General features: G+C 44.2%; 1 protein-coding gene across 11 annotated transcripts in view; it reads right to left on the reverse strand.

Annotated features, from left to right (window-relative positions):
- The window catches only part of RNF139 (ring finger protein 139), a 106,781-nt gene that overhangs the window by 29,079 nt on the left and 58,046 nt on the right, over positions 1–19,656 (reverse strand). For 2 of the 11 annotated variants that reach the window (XR_008619507.1, XR_008619506.1), the window contains exons 1-3: positions 17,274–18,745; positions 17,125–17,186; positions 8,214–8,283 (exon numbers count right to left, since the gene is read on the reverse strand). Coding sequence is in view for 2 of the 11 variants with exons in the window: in XM_055091239.1 (XP_054947214.1) it covers positions 17,363–18,682 (1,320 nt within the window). In the remaining 9 variants the exon portion in view is untranslated. Of the gene's footprint in view, positions 1–4,796; positions 5,201–5,614; positions 6,282–8,213; positions 8,284–8,615; positions 14,790–17,124; positions 17,193–17,273; positions 18,746–19,656 lie in introns of those variants that run through there. The other 9 variants (XR_003683447.2, XR_003683448.2, XR_008619508.1 and 6 more) reach the window with 9 other exon arrangements.

Raw genomic sequence — 19,656 nt, forward strand, 5'->3', positions numbered from 1 at the left:
GCACTGGCAGGCGGATTCTTAACCACTGCGCCACCAGGAAGTCCAAACTATTTATATATTGATGTGAGGTAGGGATCCAGTATAATTTTTTCCACATGAATAACTAAATAACCATTAATTGAATAGTCTGTATTTACCTCAATGTATTGTATACTTCCAATTCTACCTCTGAAACACATCAAGTTTCTCTACATACATGGGTGGTATGTTTCTGGGCTTTCTATTCTGTGCTATTTACTGGTCTATTTGTCCACCTCAGTAGTTCTCAACCAGGATCAGTTTGCACACCCTCCCTTCCCCTCCAGTCGTCTGGCCACAATCCCCACGCCCCCATCAAAGAATTATCCCATCCAAAATGTCAACGGTATCTCTGCTGAGAACCCCTAGGCTATCCCAATGCAGTCATAATTACTACTGCTTCGCTTTGTTTTTACACTTCACAGGTTTTCTGAGTTCTTTCTACAGCACCAAAAATAACTATCATTTTTTTCAACAACTTCATTGCATGGCTGAAACTGATAATATTGTACAATGAACAGATTCTCTTTCGATAGACATTTAGATTAACAATTTGTTTTTGTTTTGTTATTACCAACAATGCTGCAATGAATATCCTTGCCAACAGTTTTCGCACAACTGTATCTTCAGGCCAAGTTCTTAGAACTGGAATTGTGAGTCAAAAGGTATACGATGAATTATAGTTGATAGCACCAAATGGCTTTACATAGAAATAACACCTTACAAAAATTGTTTAACTTCATCTATATCCCCATACCTCTGCCAACCTAGTTTTTATTCAAACTTTGAATTCTTCACCAATCTCATACATGAAATTTTGTTTTAACTGCATTTGTTAAATTATAAATGAGGCTGAGTAATTTTTGTTTTGCTTACTGACCATGTGCATTTCATTTACTGTGAAATGCTTATCCTGGGCCCATTTTTCTCTGGGAGTATAAGTTTTTCTTATTGACAGAGTAAAACTTCTATTAGTACTTCAACTAAATATGACGCAAATATTTTCCCCTTAATGTGTTATTTTTAAGAATCTTTGTAAAAAAAATATTTTCATAAAGAAGTTTCTCATTTTTATGTACTCAAATTTATCAAATTTTCCCTTGTAACTTCTGGATTTTCTTTTATGTTTAGAAAGGACTTTCCACTTCAATGAATTGTCATTATATGAGTAATACTATTAAAACAAACGCCTATGCTTGCATTTTCTGCCTTGGATTTAGACTTGTTAATTCAGCATTACGATGCACTGGGCTGCATTTCATTTAGCACTGAACACCTCCTAAGAATAGCTTAATATTCTTAAAAATTACATATATTGTGATATGATCTTACTTGGATCTCCAAAATGAGAAGCTTTATATTCTGACTTGCTGAAATTCTCTTATTAGATACCAAATAAAAGTATAGTAGTGGGCTTCCCTGGTGGCGCAGTGGTTGAGAGTCCGCCTGCCGATGCAGGGGACACGGGTTCGTGTCCCGGTCCGGGAGGATACCACATGCCGCGGAGCGGCTGGGCCAGTGAGCCATGGCCGCTGAGCCTGCGCGTCCGGAGCCTGTGCTCCGCAACGGGAGAGGCCACAACAGCGAGATGCCCGCGTACCGCCAAAAAAAAAAAAAAAAAGTATAGTAGTAATAGTTTTTTGTAGGGGTAGGAGACTAAATTCTTCAGACACTAAATAAAACTGGATGCAGAATAGATTTCCATGTTTACAATTCCATTTTAAGGAAAAAGGTGAGAGTGACAAATTTTGAGATTTATATACAGTAGCACAGAGAGGTCTACAATTATTAAAAAACTAACCAGGTAGAACAATTGATTTCAACCATCCTTTGGTATCTTTTACACACAAACCTGTCACTTTCAAAAACAAATAAGATGCTTCATCGTATGGTCCTCAAATAGTTAAGACATTTGTTTTTATTCAGAATGAAATTTTTTACCACCAAAACCAGTTTTTAATAATTTTATCATTCTTACAAATGTCATAAATTAGCATAATTACACTGCCATAATGTGAGAGCAGTCAAATGATAGATTTGGAAAATATTTTGTATCTCTCATAAAGTCTGATCCAGAGAATACTCTGGGGTCAAAATGTTCAAATAAACAGCACCAACATTTTGCTGATGACTTCCAAAAACTGAAATATCTGTAACACAGTATGGCCTTAATTGAAGTATTAAAAAAATTTTTTAAAGCTACCATGTTTACCAGTAGCTAACAATTAAATGGCCCTTACTAGGTTCCAGGTAGTGTTACAAGAACTTATGTCCTTATTTACTGCCCTTAACACTCTATAAGAGAGATACGCCATTATGATCCATCTTTAAAAAGGTACCGATAAGAAAAGGGAGGCACAGAGCAGGCAGGTGTAACTTGCCTGAGGTCACATTCTTCTTTAACATCTCAAATGCAAACTTCCATGATTTACTAGAAAAATAAGAAGCATGGATATAGTACAAGGAAAACACCAGATTACTATATTCAGTGTTCTTAACCTACAAAAGATTTAATTAAAGAAAATACTCTAAAGCTCCCTAGCCTGAAGCTCAACTCTGAGCACACTGCATTAAAGAACCTGGTCCCCAAGGGGCTCTCAGAGGCTCTGTAGTTACATGCCAGAAGAACACTCAAGACAGTGGCTACACTACTGGCAGAATGAGTATGTGAATCCTCTCAAACCCAGCTTTGTTTTGGTTTCTTTTTTCCAGCTCCTCCACCATGGCCTCCGGCCTCCTCTCAAAGCAGAAGTGGGGAAAGCCCCTCCTACCACCCTCAAGTCCACGTTACATTTGGTTGTTTAGTGCCCAAAACAACACTTGGTAATCCCAAATTTCATAAAGTTTCCTAGAGCTTCTGCTCTCTCTCTAGCAAACTCTCTCTTCTCCTGGGGGGTTCAGGAATAGAAATGATCAGTGTTCTCCATTTCTCAGTCTCCCCAACCCAGGAATCAGCACAGGTCTTGACTGCACGCATGTCATCAATTTACGTGGAGAGGTACGGCGGGGAGGGGTTGGGAGTCTATCAGGCTCAGCTGGGACCGCCTTTCTATAATGAGACAAGCAACTGCCTGTTAATTTATGATCATGACGAGTGACTTCTAACTGGCAGGAATAAAATGCTTTCCCAACAGGTCCCCATTCTTATTAATTTCATTGTAACATTATTTAACTAACCTCACTTGTATTCCCTATCAGAATTAAACAAAATATGTTAAGCACAAAGCATTAAAGCTAGCTAATGTTCTTTTTTTGTGGTATAATCAATAGACAACATTATATTAGTTTCAGGTGTACAACATAATGATTCGCTATTCCTATACATTGGAAATCACACAGCTCCATTTTTGCCACAGATATGAGGGCATTACATTTTGCAGTGGTAAGCAGGATGGCTGGGATTCAGTAGCTGGTGGGTTACTAAGAAGTCTTGTGCTAAAGAACATCACGTTCACATCTGTTAGTTTTAAGATCTAGCATATGATCATCATTATAGCATTCGGTATCTGGATTGCAGCTGTACTGAGGAGGAAGATGAACCATGCCTGATGTCAGAAGATTGTTAAGCCTAGGTGCTGGCAACCAATTACTTGCTGTGTATCAAAAGCAAAACACTTAACCTCTATCTCTCAGTGTCCTCATTTGTAAAATGAGAATAACACCACCCACCCTCCTTTGAGGGATTTTTGAACGTTAGGTTAGATAATACCAGTGAAAAGGCACTGCAAAAGTAAAGTACCAAACAAATGTAAAGTGTTGTTATAAACAAAACTCAACATTACCACTTTTTTTTATAAAGTAGGAATAAAGCAGCAACAGATGGCTCCTAATTCAGAAAGGCTTGGTAAGGATCTCACCATCACCTCCTCCTCAGCAACACTTCAAAAGCAGAGCCTCACTAAAAACTAACACAAGAATTACCTCATCAACAAAATTTGCCACGTTTCAATTACTCAAAAACTTCTTTTAAGCGTAAATGCTTCTCACTCTGCTAATGCAAGTGAAAATGGGGAGTGAAGTATAAGATGCTTTTAACACTCCATTCATATGCAACCAAGACACTGATTTTCAAGTCTTATCACTTCCTAGCCACGTTTTTATAACCGTTCTCAATACCTTCTTCTCTATTAAGGGAAAATTTTAGGACTCGTTATAAGTATCGCCTTCTTCATGAGGATTTTGGTAACAGTTTCAAGGTCTGACATTCTCTTTCGTTTGGATGTCATTTAAATGACAACATACGAGTACTCTGCATTTTGGAAAGGGGGAAACTGAGGCCCAGGCCTCGGCAGGACGAGCCCAAGGTCACACACGGCGAGATCAAAAACGTAAGCAGAGTTGCTGTTTTTCCAAGGCTGTCGCATAGAACGCGGTTAAGCCAGTACTCATTCCCCTAGAGAAACAGCAGGCACAGAGCCGCATGCTCGCACCTCGCTTTCTCCCCGCCCTCGCTCAGAGGCAAAAATGAACAGGAGACTGACTCGCACGGAGGACCGCTCCGCTGTCAACTCTGAGACAAGTGTCATCTCCTCCTCCCGCACCGCCCGCAAAGACGCCCCCAGGGGGGAAACGAAACTACCGTACACACACACACACACACCACCGCCTGCGCGCGGCTGGCCTCTCCCTCTCGCACGTCTCGGCCCGCGAAACTAGTACACACACACACACACACACACACACACACACCCCACGGCCTGCGCTCGGCTGTCCTCTCCTTCCTGCACGTCTCGGCCCGCGGAGCCGTCCCCGCACGCAGGCTACCCCGTCCCCCTCACCAAGGAGCCGGAGGAAGATCTGGAGCCCGATGCAGAACCGGCTTTGGCTGGAATCGTAGTAGGAGTTGAAGATGGCGTCGATGATGTAGAGGCAGGGCACCCGGAGCGCCACTTCGAGCGCCACCCAGACCTGCTGATGGGCCATCCGCACCTGCTGCTGCGGGGGCCCCACCGCCGCCATGAGCCGCTGCCACACCGGGGCTGGGCGGGCCGGGCAGGGCCGCGCGGGGTAGGGTCCGGGACGGCGGCCGGGGGCGGAGGCGAAGGCGGGCGACTCCGCCCCCGCCCTCCCTCCTCTCGTGTCTCTCTCACGGCCCGCCCCGCCGCCCGCTCGCGTCTCTCGAGCTGGAGCAGGCGGCGGAGGCAGCAGCAGCGGCTCCCGGGAGGCCTATGGGTGTCGGTGTTTCCTGCAGGCTATGGTCTGGCTCCTCCTCCCTCCCCCGCCTCCCCCGCCCGCGGAGCCACCATCTTGACCTCGCCCGCCCGCCTCTGCAATCGCTGCTGTTGCCAGGCCCGGAGGCTGCGCCCGCGGTCACGCGAGACCGCGGAAGCCGCGCGCCGACGTTCGCGCCATAATACGGCGCTAGGGGCGCTCCCCTCGCGGTCACCACGCTCGGCGTAGCAGACTTCCCTATCGTTGCCATGGTTTCCCCCCATCTCCGGGGCCGGAGCCGCCTTTGCTGCTTTTGGCGCCACCCAGTGGCGCAGGCGCTGTTGGGCAGCCGCGCCCTCCAGCCTCAGGGTGGGCGCCTCACCCGCAAAGGCGTTGGCGCTGTGAGGCAGTCACTGCTTCCTCGGGAGGGAATTATTAGCTGCTTTATTAGAGCCCATTAAACGTCCCATAAACATGATTCAGAACTGCTTGGCAGGAGGAGAGCCAAAGGGCGCCGCCTGCCTGAGCTACTCCACCCCACCGGGAAGCCGGGTCTGAGCGGCCGACCTTCCGGGGAAGATGCTACAAGGCCGCCTATCGGAGGCGTCGCTGCGTGCGGTGTATGGAGCGGCCGCCCTTCGTGGTACTGGGCTGGGAGTGGTAGGCGCTACCGAGAAAAACATCCATCTCATCTCTTTGCACATCATCCTTTCCATCTCCTACCCGATTAGGCAGAACTGCGGAGCGTGGTCGGCCACATTATACTAATGTCAAGGGCAAGAACCCCTTTTTTGGTTTTTTATTTATTTTTCGCTGCGTTGGGTCCTTGTTGCTGCACGGGGGCTTTCTCTAGTTGCAGCGAGCCGGGGCTACTCTTCATTGTGATGTGCAGGCTTCTCATTTCAGTGACTTCTCTTGTTGCAGAGCACGGGCTCTAGGTGTGCAGGCTTCAGTAGTTCTGGCACGCAGGCTCAGTAGTTATAGCTTGCGGGCTCTAGAGTGCAGGCTCAGTAGTCGTAGCGCACGGGCTTAGTTGCTCCGCGGCATGTGGGATCTTCCCGGACCAGGGTTCCAACCAGTGTCCCCTGCACTGGCAGAGGAATTCGTAACCACTGCGCCACCAGGGAAGTACCAAGAACTCATTACTAATGTGACTTAAGGGCAAGAACTCTGACCTCCGTCTTTGTTTCTCATCTTTGAGGTAAGAACACCCAGGCAGTGCCTTCTTTCCTTCTCAGGGCAGAAGAGGCCATACTTTTTTGTTTTTGTAGAGGATCAGAACTTGCCACCCCAAAATATGTTACTTTGACATGATTATTTTGAGCTGAAGACAGTTGAGAAACAGCAGGAACAAACAAAAAGCTCTCCACCTCAACACTTCCCTCCTTCCCATTTGCCTAAAAATAGGACATAAATTTCTTTTGGTAAAGGTGTCTCCCTCTCCCTTACCAAGAAGAGGACAACTCTTAGACTCAATCACTGGCAAAGCTTATTAAACTAATCCTTATTATCCATTAGTTTCCCCCCATACATTCACCTTCCCACAGTCTGCCACCCCAAAAGCCTAAACCCCTTTTCCTTTATCACTTCTCTACAATGCATTGTTCTTTGCTAAGATGCTATATAAGCCCCAAATTGTAGCCACCTCTTTGAGTTATTCAACACTTAGTTTCTCCCAGACATATGTGCATGGCATGAGTTAATAAACTCTTGTGTTTCTCTTGTTAATCTTTATTTTATTGGTTTAATTTCCAGGGCCCCAGCCACAGAACCTAGGAAGGAAAAGATTTTTGTCCCTCCCCTGCACTTTCTTGCCTATCCATGTTTTAACAGTTTCTGATCTTAATTTGATGCACAAATTTTATTAGTATAAGAATTTCTAATTAAAACTAAATTCCACCTTGGGCCCAGAACTTTCAGGAGTGGTGGCACAGTTATCTTACATATGACTTCAAGCATGTCTCTTTAAACTCACTAGGTCTCACTCTCCCCATCTATAAAATGAAGGTTTGAATAAGATCCTGGCAAGTACTTTAAAATACTACCTTAAATCTAAATTTACATTAATGAGGTAGTTTTTAGAATGCTTTTAGGGATTTTTAAGATAAAAGATAAACTTTCAAAGAAATAGCTGCAGTTCACTGAATCTAATCTCTTTGGCTTCTACATTGATTTGAATGTTGCACAACTCAGGTATATATTAAATTGAGTCTACCCAGAACAGTATGTGGGGTAGCTGTGTGTGTGTGTGTGTATTCATAAATTACCTATGTTCAAAAATAACAATCTGTTCATTTGGCTTTAATGGTTCAAAAGCCTTTTAGTTGCTCTAAAAGGCCTTTAGATGTAGAATGTGTAAAAACTAGTTTCAATTTTCGGTTGATATTTACATCAGCCAAGTCTTTGTTACATGCAACAGGAACTGATTCTGGGCTATCTTAAGCAAAAAGGGAATTTATTAAAGAATTATTTTAATTATTCTTCAGGATTTCAAGTTCCAAGAGTGACTATGCAATTGGCCAAGCTTATTGGACCATGTATCTGTACCCAAGCTGTACCAGAGGGCAGGTACAAGCAGCTTCCTTAGTGGGAGAAAGCAGCAGGAAACAAGCACTTAGAATTACCCACCCCAGCCCTCCCTGCCAGTGTATTATGTATTTCCTTCAAATGGAAGGTGGGGATGCTGGAAGAAGGGTAGGTATTGGTAGCCCCCAAAAGGATAAATACATACCATAATTTTATCTCAGACGTTGGGAACTACTTGGAAAATAATCTCTGATCCTAAATTACTTTATAGTTTTTCTCATTCATTAAAGTAAACTTCAGATATGCTCATGGAAATTCAGCTATTTGAATTTTCTGGTTTTGTAAATGCCAAATGAATAGGAAGATTCTGTTGTTGTTTAGTTAACAAAGGAGACATGAGAGAATATAGTGGCATTTGGAGTCAACGTTGAGTACATACTGACTGACTTTGGTTCACTCATTCATTCATTTATTCAACATTTACTGAGCACTCTCTATATGCCTGGCAGTATGCTTACCCACTTCTGCTTCTCACTAGTTCTCTGTCTCTAGACAATGTACTTAAGCTCTAATCTTCAGTATCCTCATCTGGGAAAAACAGAAAAAAAGATTAATAATGTCAGATAAGATACAAAACATATAACATGTATTATCCAGTTTAATCCTCCACAAACCTGTCCAAGGACACAGGCAATTAAGAGTGGGAGGTTTCTAACTCACACTTTTCAGATTCCACAGCCTAAGATCTGATCCTCTGCAAGTAATTGCTCATGCTTGTTACACAAATTAAAACAATATGTTTAAGTACTTAGTATGGTATATGGTAAACAGATTTTAGGAGAAATACTCATTGGAACCCCTATATACTAACACAATACTGTGTTAGTACTGTGAAGATACTGTTTATTAGTTTGGGTTGTTATATGTGATAGCCATTCAGTAGTACTGAATTTATATTAGGATATAAATATATGATAGGCTCAAATATGTTAGTCATCTAAGGTGATGGTTAAGAATAATCTGAGGGATTAGATACTGCTGAGAGGAAGAGTACAAGTAATACTAAGTTAAAAACATCTGTCAAGGCAGGGAGCCTAGAGGAGATGGATATAGTATCCCTCTGACAGACGGGAAATATAGGATCCTTCACCCTGGACGGGATCCTGTCATCCAGGTTTCTGATAATCACTTCTCATTTCATGGCTACACCCAAATGAGTAGAACAAAAGCTTCAAGGTGAAAGATGCAATATTGCAAAGATGTCAGTTTTACCTTATAGGTTCAATGTAATTCCCCCCACCCCAAAAAAATCTCAGCAGGATTTTTTTTCAAAAAATTGACAAGCTGATTTTAAAATCCGTAAGAAAATGCAAAAGGTCAAGAATAACTAATGCAATCTTAAAGAACAAAGCTGAATGATTTACAGTATCATATCAGGACTTATTCTAAGGCTCTAATTTAGACAAGATGGTATTGGTGGTATATGGATAGAAAACCTGACCCATGGAACAGAAGAGAAAGTCTAGAAATAGCCTCACACATATACAATCACCTGATTTATCATAAAAGTGACACTACAGTGCGGTGGAAAAAGGATGATTTTTTAAAAACAGCACTATAATGGGACTCTATGGATACTACCTAAGGACAGTATATAACTTAATGATGAAACACAGTAGAGGCATTCTCCCTAAAATTAGGAACAATTTAACATTGTATTAGAGGTGAGGGGCTGGGAATAGAGCAAGTTAAAAAGCCAGAAGCTTTCCTTTTTAATCAAGACTTAGCTGCTTTTCTTGAATGAAAGCTTCTTAGATTGTTGCAAGCCTTTAGTTTCTAGAATTCTGAAAAGGTTGATTTTGACAATTTTTGCCAGTGTTCTCATTGCTTTTTATGGAAGAGCCAGTTTTTGGAGGTCCTTATTCTGCCATTTTGGAAGTTGCCCATTTTACTCCTGATATTGGGTAGGGAAGTATCAAAGAGACACCCTAGTGGATGCATTGAGTGTGAAATATATTCCTTTCTGCCCTCATTGTCAGTAACTCCAGTTCCGCCTGATCAGATTCAATTACTCCAACCAGGATGGTGATTCTTTCTTGTTTGCTGGTCTCTTGGCACAAGGAGCCTAAAATTACTGGGAAACCTCGGTAGGTTAAAGTTTAATGGATCTATTAATTGTGTCTCCTGATGAAACAGTTCCCCTGATAGGAACCAGCCCTCTAGAGCAGGGGTCCCCAACCCCCGGGCCTGTTAGGAACCGGGCCGCACAGTAGGAGGTGAGCGGCTGGCGAGTGAGCCAGTTTCATCTGCCGCACCGCATCGCTCCCCATCGCTCGCATTACTGCCTGAACCATCCCCCCAGTCCGTGGAAAAACTGTCTTCCACGAAACCGGTCCCTGGTGCCAAAAAGGGTGGGGACCGCTGCTCTAGAGCAGAGTTGTGGGGGTGGAAAGCACATGGATCAGTGGAGACAGGAAGTGGGTGTATTAATTTCCTACTGCTGCTATAACAAATTACCACAAACTTAGTGGTTCAAAACAACACATTTATTCTCTTAAATTATGGCGATCAGAAATCTAAAATCAAGGTGTCAACAAGGCTTTGTTTCTCCTGAAGGCTTTGGGAGAGAATCCATTTGCCTTTTTCAATTTCTGGAGGCTGCCTACATCCCTTGGCCCATGGTCCCCTCCTTACATCACTCCATCCTCCTGCTTTGCTCATCAGATCTCCTACTACTTGCTCCCATCTCCCTCTTACAAGGACCTCTGAGATTATAGTGGGTCCACCTGGATCATCAAAGCTAGTCTCCCCATCTTAACTTAATCACACCTGCCAAGTCCCTTTTACCATGTAAGATCACATATTCACAGGTTCTGGGTATTAGGACATGGACTTATTTGGGGGCCATTATTTAGCCTACAAGGGGAATTCTATTTCTACCTTTTCATTCCCAGACTTGCATTTTCTGTCTATACTGGACATGGCACTATATAATGAGTTTGATTTAGTATACTGAGTCCTGGTGGACGGCATCCCATCTTCACATCTTCCAAGCTTTTGCTGCAGTTTCAAAAGGATTTTTCACCACTCCACCGGGCCAGCATTTTCTAGGTTCTGTAGTATGTGATAGGACCAGTGAATCCCATGGTCATGAAACAGTCCTTTGCTGTAAAGTAGGTCCCTAGGTCAAAGGCAATATTATGCAGGATACATATTGATGGATCAAACACTTGTAAACCCTTGGACAAGTAGTCTGGCCAACATCTTGTGGGCAGGAAAGGCAAACTCATACCTGGAGACGGGAAGATTCTAGTAAAGGTCCGTCACTGTCCTTCTAGGATAGGAGCCCAGTGTAATCAACTTGCTACCAAGTAGCTGCTTGGTTTCCTTGAGGGATGCTATTGTATCAAGGGCTCTGTGCTGAACATGAGTGGCCACTTGGTGAGTGGAAGCCGTGCTGTTGGCCTCTTGCTCACCTGCATCCCTGGGACATGACAATGTACATGAGCCCACTGTGCCAGTACTGGGGCAGCTGATGGCTGCGGTTGCTGAAGTTACTGGCCAAGTCTGTTTACCTGGTTGTTGAGTGCCTGTTCTGCGGTGGATTATCCCTGGTAGGCATTGTTATACAACACAAAGTTCTTTACTCATGTGCCGAATCCCGCAGACTTCTCCACTGCTTCTTCTCCAGGCTTCCCTGTCCCTGATCTAATCTTTTTCATGCCAGGCCCCTGATCATCTAGCCAACTTATTTGCCACTTGCCAAGAAGATATATTCTTACTTCAAGCCACTTCTTTTTCCACACAAAGTGGATGACCAGGAATACTGCCCCCAATTCTGCCTTTTTGGAGAATTCACCTGTCTTTTAACAGCACTCCTGATTTGGGCTGTAGGGCAGAAGTCTATTTTTGTTTTGAACCCATATTCCAATATCCCCATCGGTGAACTTAGCTTGGGCTTTTTGGTCCTGAATCAGCTAGACAAAAGAGCCTCTCAAGCAGCCACAGTTGTGAACTGAGGGAGGGACCCTGGTTCAAGAGTTATACGTATGATACGGGAGTCTGGACCATCTGCCTATGTACCTACTCATTTCCCCTGGCCCTACTTGTCACTGATCCCAGGTGTGCCACTTCCACCTTATGATGGATTGACTTGGTGGGTCTGACAAAACCTATAGCTCATGAAGGGTTACTTGATGTCCCATGAGATGCTCACTTCCTACCAAGGCCCATCAGCATGCAAGGAGCCGTTCTTGAATGACGTGTGGTTCTCCACTGCAGATGCTTTGGCCTTGCTACAGAACCTAGAAGTCTACCTTGCAATTCTCCAGTTGGAGCTTGCTGCTATGCTTATCACAGATACTCTTGTCCCGTAGAATCTCCTGTATTGAATGGCCCATGCAATAAGGCTAATTACACTGCAGCCTGTACCTGCTACAGAGCCTTTATGTGCTCTGGATCCCACTGAAAACTGGCAGCCTTCCAGTCACCCAGTATATGAGTCAGAGCAGTATTCTCAAGTTCTGAATTCCCACAAAGAAGCCTGGAGCTTGATGTGCATTCTTGGTGGCAGAATATTGATAAAATGAGTGAGATGCAAAACTTTGTTCTTTACTACAGAGACATTTTGACATTCAAGCAGACCACTAGACCCTAAAAATTTCACTGATGTAAAAGGTTGCTTGTTCTTATTAGTGATTATTTCCTATCCTTGGGAGTATAATATGCTAGCTACTTATTGTTTACCTGGCCCAAGTAGTAATGATGTCATGAATGTAATAGGTCAGTGTGACATTCCGTGGAAGGTTCAGATGGTCTAGATCTCTTCAGACTATATTATGATAGAGGGTGGGCAAGTACTGTTCTCTGTCCTATATGAATGCAAACTGCTTCCCATCCGACACCCTCAGCACCCAGTTCAACAGACTCTCATGGCTCCTGCTGGTACATGTAGGTTAGGTCCTGCATCTCCTTTGGCACATAGGCCCATTTGAAAGTGCTGAAAGTAGACACACAAAGTGAAGGGAAAGGAGCTGCAGGACAGCTGCTTCACCATGGTGCTGCAGAACTGCTTTGTTTTTTCCATAAAGTTTTGCTACTTTTATTTGAATTTTGAAACTGTACATTTAGCTTTGATTTTAAAATAAAATTCAATTACTAAAAGAAGGGAAACTAGGACAGTCTATCCATCTGTATCTACCTACCTACCTAATATGTGTGTGTTATACCAAAATTCAGTTTTAGCCTCATAGTCAATATTTTCTACTTACCTTGGATTCAACCTTGACCTTTAAAAACCCAAAGAGACAAATACCTATTTTCTCACTGTTTCTGGCCTCTCTGAAATTGTGTGTGATTGTTGGTCAGGAAATCTTGCAAGTTATTATCGTATCTAATCAGAAAGATATCATTGCTAATATTTTAATATTCATTTTATAATATAGGTAAGCATTCTAAACATAATTGTAGCAAGAAATTCTTATGTGCTTTACATGTTGAAACATTGTGTCAGCTGAAGTATGTATATTATTGCTATAGTGAATTTCATCAATGATTGTGAAAGCTAGTACATTTACGTCAAAACAATTATTATAAACTTCTAAATAGTTAAAAAAAATTGACAAAATTTATGAAACAATGGCCCTCAAGGCATCGGACATAGGCGATGAAGAGCAATGGTCCATGAGAGGTGGAAAACAAACCAGGTGAGCCATACAATTGCTCCAACTTACAGCCTGGAGAAGTTTTCCAGGCTGTGGCATGAGGATGGAGTGGAGGCCAGCAGTCTGACTCCCTGAGGTGAGGAGGTGAGTCCTGGGAGCCCAAGTAAGTAGAGTTCACAGGGTAGAATGCCAGAGAGGAGAAAGCCACACAGAGGGAACTCCAAAGATCTGCTGACTGTTCCCTTAAAAGTTTTCAGCTGAGTAATGATCAGCCCACATGATAGGAAACTAGCAAAAGCCAACAAAAGACCCACCAGAAAGGATTATAGGAAACAATACTCAGAGCTCACACCACACAGGGTGGTGGATAATTCCTGTTCTTATGTACAGCAAGAGTGGAAAATCTCATAATTCACAAGGCGTCAGAGAACGAAGAAAGGCCTTGCTTCAATAATGGAAAAAAATTAATCCTAGACTATATGCTGCTCTAACAAATGCTTAAAAGCAAGACTCAAAAAGATCAAACTGTTTCCAAGTAACCTAACTGTATTCCAGAACAAAACTCAAAAATGCTTTAAAAAATATGAAAATAGTTTTAATCATTTAAAATAATAGTTTAGTTTGAAAATGACTAGTTTTATGGCTTGCCCATGTGAAGTGGCTGCACCTTGAGGCTGTTTGGAGTGACATATACTGGGTTTCTTCTCACACATGTGCCCAGGGTGGAAGAAACTGAATTAAAAATGCTTTTTCTATATATTTGTGTCTCATCGTTTTAAACTTCTCTGTTTGTACGTTTTAAATATATACATTATACTTGTGTATTAATACATGCATGTAATTTATTAAAATTATGGAGTGAATGAATAGAGCAGCTCACGGTTGAGGGAGTTTGATAAAATCATTATTATTGTTTTTTAATCACAACTTCTCCATCAAGTGGGTACATGAATCAGCAACTAATATTAATGCCCGCAAAGGAAGCCTTTAGAACTTTTACAAATTCCTGGATTGAATTTGTAAGGATGCCATGAGCCTCCTGACCCCTTCAGTCTTTTTTCCTTGGTTGCACTAAATGTCTCTTCTGGGTCAGGCCATCCAGCAAGTGCTTGGAGAAAACTGTACTGTAAATGGATATACTCAGGTGGAGAAGAGGCTTAAGGGACCCTTATTCTCTCCCATCACATGTAACTCTGGCATGCTCTCTAACTCTCAGCTTAGGCACCCCTGCTGCCGCCTTCCCAGCCACCCTCTCCACCTCCCAGAACCCAGATCCTACGTGTGCCTGCAAAAACCCACTTGTTTCTATATGTGCACTTAGTACACAGTACTGACATTGCTTCATCTGTGTCCGTGTCACCAGATGGTGATTCCATTGTGGGCAGGACTCAGGTTTACTCACCTCTACGTCCCTGGCCCTCCGCACAGTGCCTGATGGGGAAATTCACAGAACATCCTAATCAACCAGTGAATGGCTTTCAAAATAAAGTCATTCTGCTGTAAGTAAAGCAGATGTGCAGCAATCCCTCAGCCAAATTGGGAAATGGTAGTTCCCCTCACACAAAGACTGAAATAGTCACGATATACCAGTCACTGTGATGACAGTTAACGTATGTTCACTCATTTAAACCCAACAACTTCCCTTCAGGATATGTTCAGTTGTTAACTCCAGCATACAGACGAGGAAACGAAATCATGAGAGATTTCATGACTTGCCTCAGGTCACATAGAAAGAGGAGCCAGGAGCTGAATGAGTGGAACCTAAATGCCACGAAGGCAGAGCCCATGTCAATCTTCTTTCCCCACCAACACTCAGGGCCTGATACGTATAACAAGTTGAATGAATTCATTTGGGTGCACGTGACATCAGCTGCCTCTCCCACAGCTTAGGGCAGGAAGCTAACTCCTCAGCCCCTGGACATGCGGCTCCCTGACTCATCTTCCTCATTGTTTCTCCCCCTGGATTGGCTCAAGCCCCGCCTGCCATCTTTAGCTTGAGGAGAGACTGCTGTAGGCACAGGTGTGAGAAGAAACCCAGTGTGTGAAATGATGAAGGCGAACGCAGGAAGGCCATTCTGTGGGATGGGAATGGAATCTAGCAGGCTCCCTCTGCGGGGTCACATGATAGCCAACATTTCCTGGGGGCCTACTCTGCACAACACACTCTTCTTTTTAATCCTTACAGCGACCCCCATCTTCAGCACATCTCTCACTGCTTCTTCTGTTCCAAACTGATCTAATGGCAATGCTCCAAACACTCTGAGCTTCCAAACTCTGGCACCTGTTAGTCTCTTCAACCAGCATCTGACTCCACTTAACAAAAATCTCACCCAGTTTTTAAGAGCCCATTCAAACACTACCTCTCTGAAGACCTCCTCATTCAATTCTCAGAGCTTTTTTTTCCTTTCCCACCTTTACACTCCTACAACGAGCTATCACACATACGGCACTTACTGCGTTCTGACTCTTTCAGCATTTGTGTTACGTCTGTTGTTAGCTTGGGAGCTCCTCAGAGACAGTATCTAATGCCTCTTCATATTTCCTGTGGCTCATGTTGATAGTAGGCATTTGATATTTTCAGAACAACACAAGCAGCACCAATCCTGTCCTTACTGGCACTGCTGCAGGAGAACAAGCACCCAGCCCAACCGCAGCCAGACAAATGCCAGGTACAATCATAATACTGATAAAGCCACACTTTTTTGGGGGGGGGGGGCCTCGCCACACGGCTTGCGGGATCTCAGTTCCCCTACCAGGGATTGAACCCAGGCCACAGCAGTGAAAGCCTAGAATCCTAACCGCTAGGCCACCAGGGAACTCCCAATCCACACTTTTCTGTATTTCCTTCATGAGGAAAACAAGCCTAGATGGCTTCAAAGTGCACCAAAACAAAGCTCTGAAAATTGATTCTCGACAATTAGTCATCATAAAGGTAAACAGTGATTCCTTACATTTAGTCATTCCAACAGCAAACAATGGTGCTGGCAGACAGCCATAAAATAAGGGGAGGCTTGGAAAACTGCACAGTATCTCACATTCCTTTGAGCTCCTTATGTTGGCCCTGATGTTCTCGGCCAGGGAAGGAAGATGGAAAGGGAGTCTGAGGCCTGTAAAAATCTAAGATTTTAATTCAAACTTTAAAAATTAGCTAGCAGTTGGCAGCTACTGCACAAGCTAAGGCTGGAAATCTAGTTTCCCTGCCCTGTCATTTAAAGCAGTCAATCTTAACACTTTCTCTACTACAATAAACCTAAGACACATCCTCCCTGCACCTACTCATTTAGGAATGCTAAAGTAGACGAATGGAGGTAATACACTAGAGTAATTTTTGTCCTCTTCCCTCCCTAATTTAGTCAGTCATAATAACCAAGCAGCACCACTTGAATGCCTTGCTTTGTACTCCACTGCTCAGACCCATCGATTTTACTTCTCAAATCCATTCACCTCCCACTGCCACCACCCTAGTCCGAGCCACCATCATCTCATGCCTGAACCGCCACAGAAGCCTCCTTGCCCGTCTCCCTGCTTCCATCCTGGCCCCACTCAGGTGAGTTTCCATACTGTAGCTGCAGTGATTTTGGAAAACAGCACTGCGTCTTCACTCTAAAATAACCAATGCCCTGTGTATAACTGTTTATTAGGTGACAGCCATGTGAGACCTTGCCAAGAATCCCTCATTTTGCAAATGAGAAAATTCAAGGCCAAAGGAATACTGGAACCATGTACCCCAGGTTAGATAGAACTGAGGTTAGAATTCAGAACTCACGATTGCACAGCCAGGCCTCATTTCAATGAGTCACACTACTTCTCCCAGATACGTAGCTCATTCTGTAGGGTGTTAATGGAAGACAAATGAAATAATATGTATTGATTTAGAGCCTGCTTTTAGGGCCACAAAATATTAAAATAGATTACCAGGAGACAAGAGGGGTGAGGCCCCAGCCTGAGTTGATGCTTTAAGGGTCACTCACACGTAGATCCTCCTGTCTCAGGATCCACCTTCTCTAGCCAACTAGAGGACAGGGGCGGCATTCCAGATCCAGGACTATGTGATCCACGTGGGGAGCATAGGATTTCACTGGTTGGATGTGCAGGATTTGTGTCTTCCACGGTTTCCCGTGCACCTGTTGAAGAAGAGTGGCAATATGAGTTTCTGCAGCTTCCGCCCACCTTTGCCACTCTGGCTTGGTGGCGGCTGACAGCATTTTTCTCCTAGAATCACTGGCAGCTCCATTTTTCAACTGGTTAGTGATCATTTGCTGAGGAGAAGACCAACACTCCTTTTCCATTTCACTGCTTCCAGGAGGCTGGAGAGTCTTCCCTGGGAAAGATTCCACATTTTGGTGAATATGCAAAATGCCTCCAGCATCCTGTCTTAGCGTTTGGCAGGCAATGGGCCAGCCTTCTTCAGAGCTGGGAATCAGCCCCAGGTTCACCCTGTCCGCAATGTTTGAGAGCTTCAGTTTTCTGTTATCCCCAAAGTGTATCTGGCATCGATCAGCTACTCCATTGAGCTCAAGGTTATTTCTCAGAGCAACTACAGCATGGGGATTCCACTCGCAGGCATGGACGAAGGCAGCACCAGCATGAACTAGGAAAGGCAAGGTAAAATAACCAATCCCTGCATAGAGATCCACCAGCACTTCTCCAGCACAGGGCAGCGATGCCACACGAAGCTTCTCAGTGATGTTTCCGAAGGAGAACATGCACTGGGTCACGTCAAACTTATATCGGATCCCATTATCCACATGCTCTATCCAGCCATGGTCGCCCAGAAGCAGACTCACTGCTGGAGTTCGAGTGCCATCCGGTGACACCCGCCCTCGTTTGGCCAAACGCTGGACGCCAAGTGCCGAGGCAACCGTCTCCCAGAGTTCTGGTTCCAGATTTCTCCATTGCTTGGCTTGGAAACAGTCCTCACTCAGCAACAAGAGGTCACCATGTCGTTGCCAAGATCGGGGCAGATCAGCCTCCATCTGAGCTGACCACGTCACTCCGCGGTCCTCTACCCAGCGACTCACCTCAAGACACAGCCTTTGGGCAGGTGAACAAGCCTGGGCCTTCTTTGAAGGAACAGGATTCAGGAGCTGCGTTAGCACACAGGTGCTGCCTGGAGCCACACGATTCCTCAGCTCCCGCAGGTGCTGCTCAGGGAGGGCCTCTCCCACCACTGGTAGCGCCACGGTGCCATCCGGCATCTTTTCCACACGGTACTGTCTCTCCAGGAGTTTCTGCTTCTCGAGATATTCCCTGTATCGCTGGGTAAACCGAGGTTCAGTCACAACTGCGACAACAGCCGCGGACTTCCCACCTTCCCTGTCCATGTTGCTGGCCCCTCATTCCCTGGGATTCCCTCCGCGAGACTCCGAGTCTACCCAGCTCCGTCCGCACATCCAAGCGCAAAACCGGAAGACAGGCGTGCACGCCGCTGGCTGGGGCCGGAAGTGACGTCAAACCGGCAAGGCGGAACTATATGATATTATCGCGCTCGTTGATGAATGGCGTCGACGTTGCCGTTGCCGTGTGAGGCCGCTGCCGCCATCTTTGTTGTGGCCAACCGTTACTTGTCCCTGCCTAAAGGGAAACTAATAAGAAGAAGGAATTCTGCTGGCTTAAAAACTTAAAATTAGTTGGTATCCTCCAGAACCCTCAGATACTCTCTGAAATGCTGCTCACAGATCAAAAGAAAGAAGTTAACCTGGAATGATGCAATGAATTTGAAGAAAGCCTTCCCTTAGTCCCGTGCTGCGCCTAAATCTGGCACCTAAATCTCAGCCTGAGATGGAACTGTTTCCTTGGCTAAACACATTCTAGGGACACCAGTCTCCTTTCGCTTCCTTTATAAAATTGGCCAAACCTTTTCTTGTGCTCTTGCCTTTGTACTTGCTGTCCCCTTTGTCTGAAATGCCCTTCCCCTAGAAGATGCATTGGCTGGCGATTTGTCTGAAGGTCATCTTCTTGTGAGGCCTTCATTAAACACTCTCTTCCCTCCACATTATGTCTATTTAGCACTGTAATTTCTTCTTTAGCTCTTGTTTTGCTATTTATTTGTTTATACTTAAAAGCCCCTCTTCCCCGGTAGCAAATAATGTTCTCATGGATAAGGGATATTCTTTTTCTGTTTGCTGCTATGGCCCCAGCATCTTGTATAGTTCCTGGCCATGAGTAATGGCTTGGCAAATACTATGGTTATTAAGAGAATGATTGCTTTGAGCACAAAGAGACTTGAACATGTTCATACTTATTTAACTATTAACCCATTCCATAAATGTAGAAATGATCATAAATTCAGACAAAG

This window comes from Physeter macrocephalus, chromosome 15 (assembly GCF_002837175.3).
Source record: "Physeter macrocephalus isolate SW-GA chromosome 15, ASM283717v5, whole genome shotgun sequence".
NCBI lineage: Eukaryota > Metazoa > Chordata > Mammalia > Artiodactyla > Physeteridae > Physeter > Physeter macrocephalus.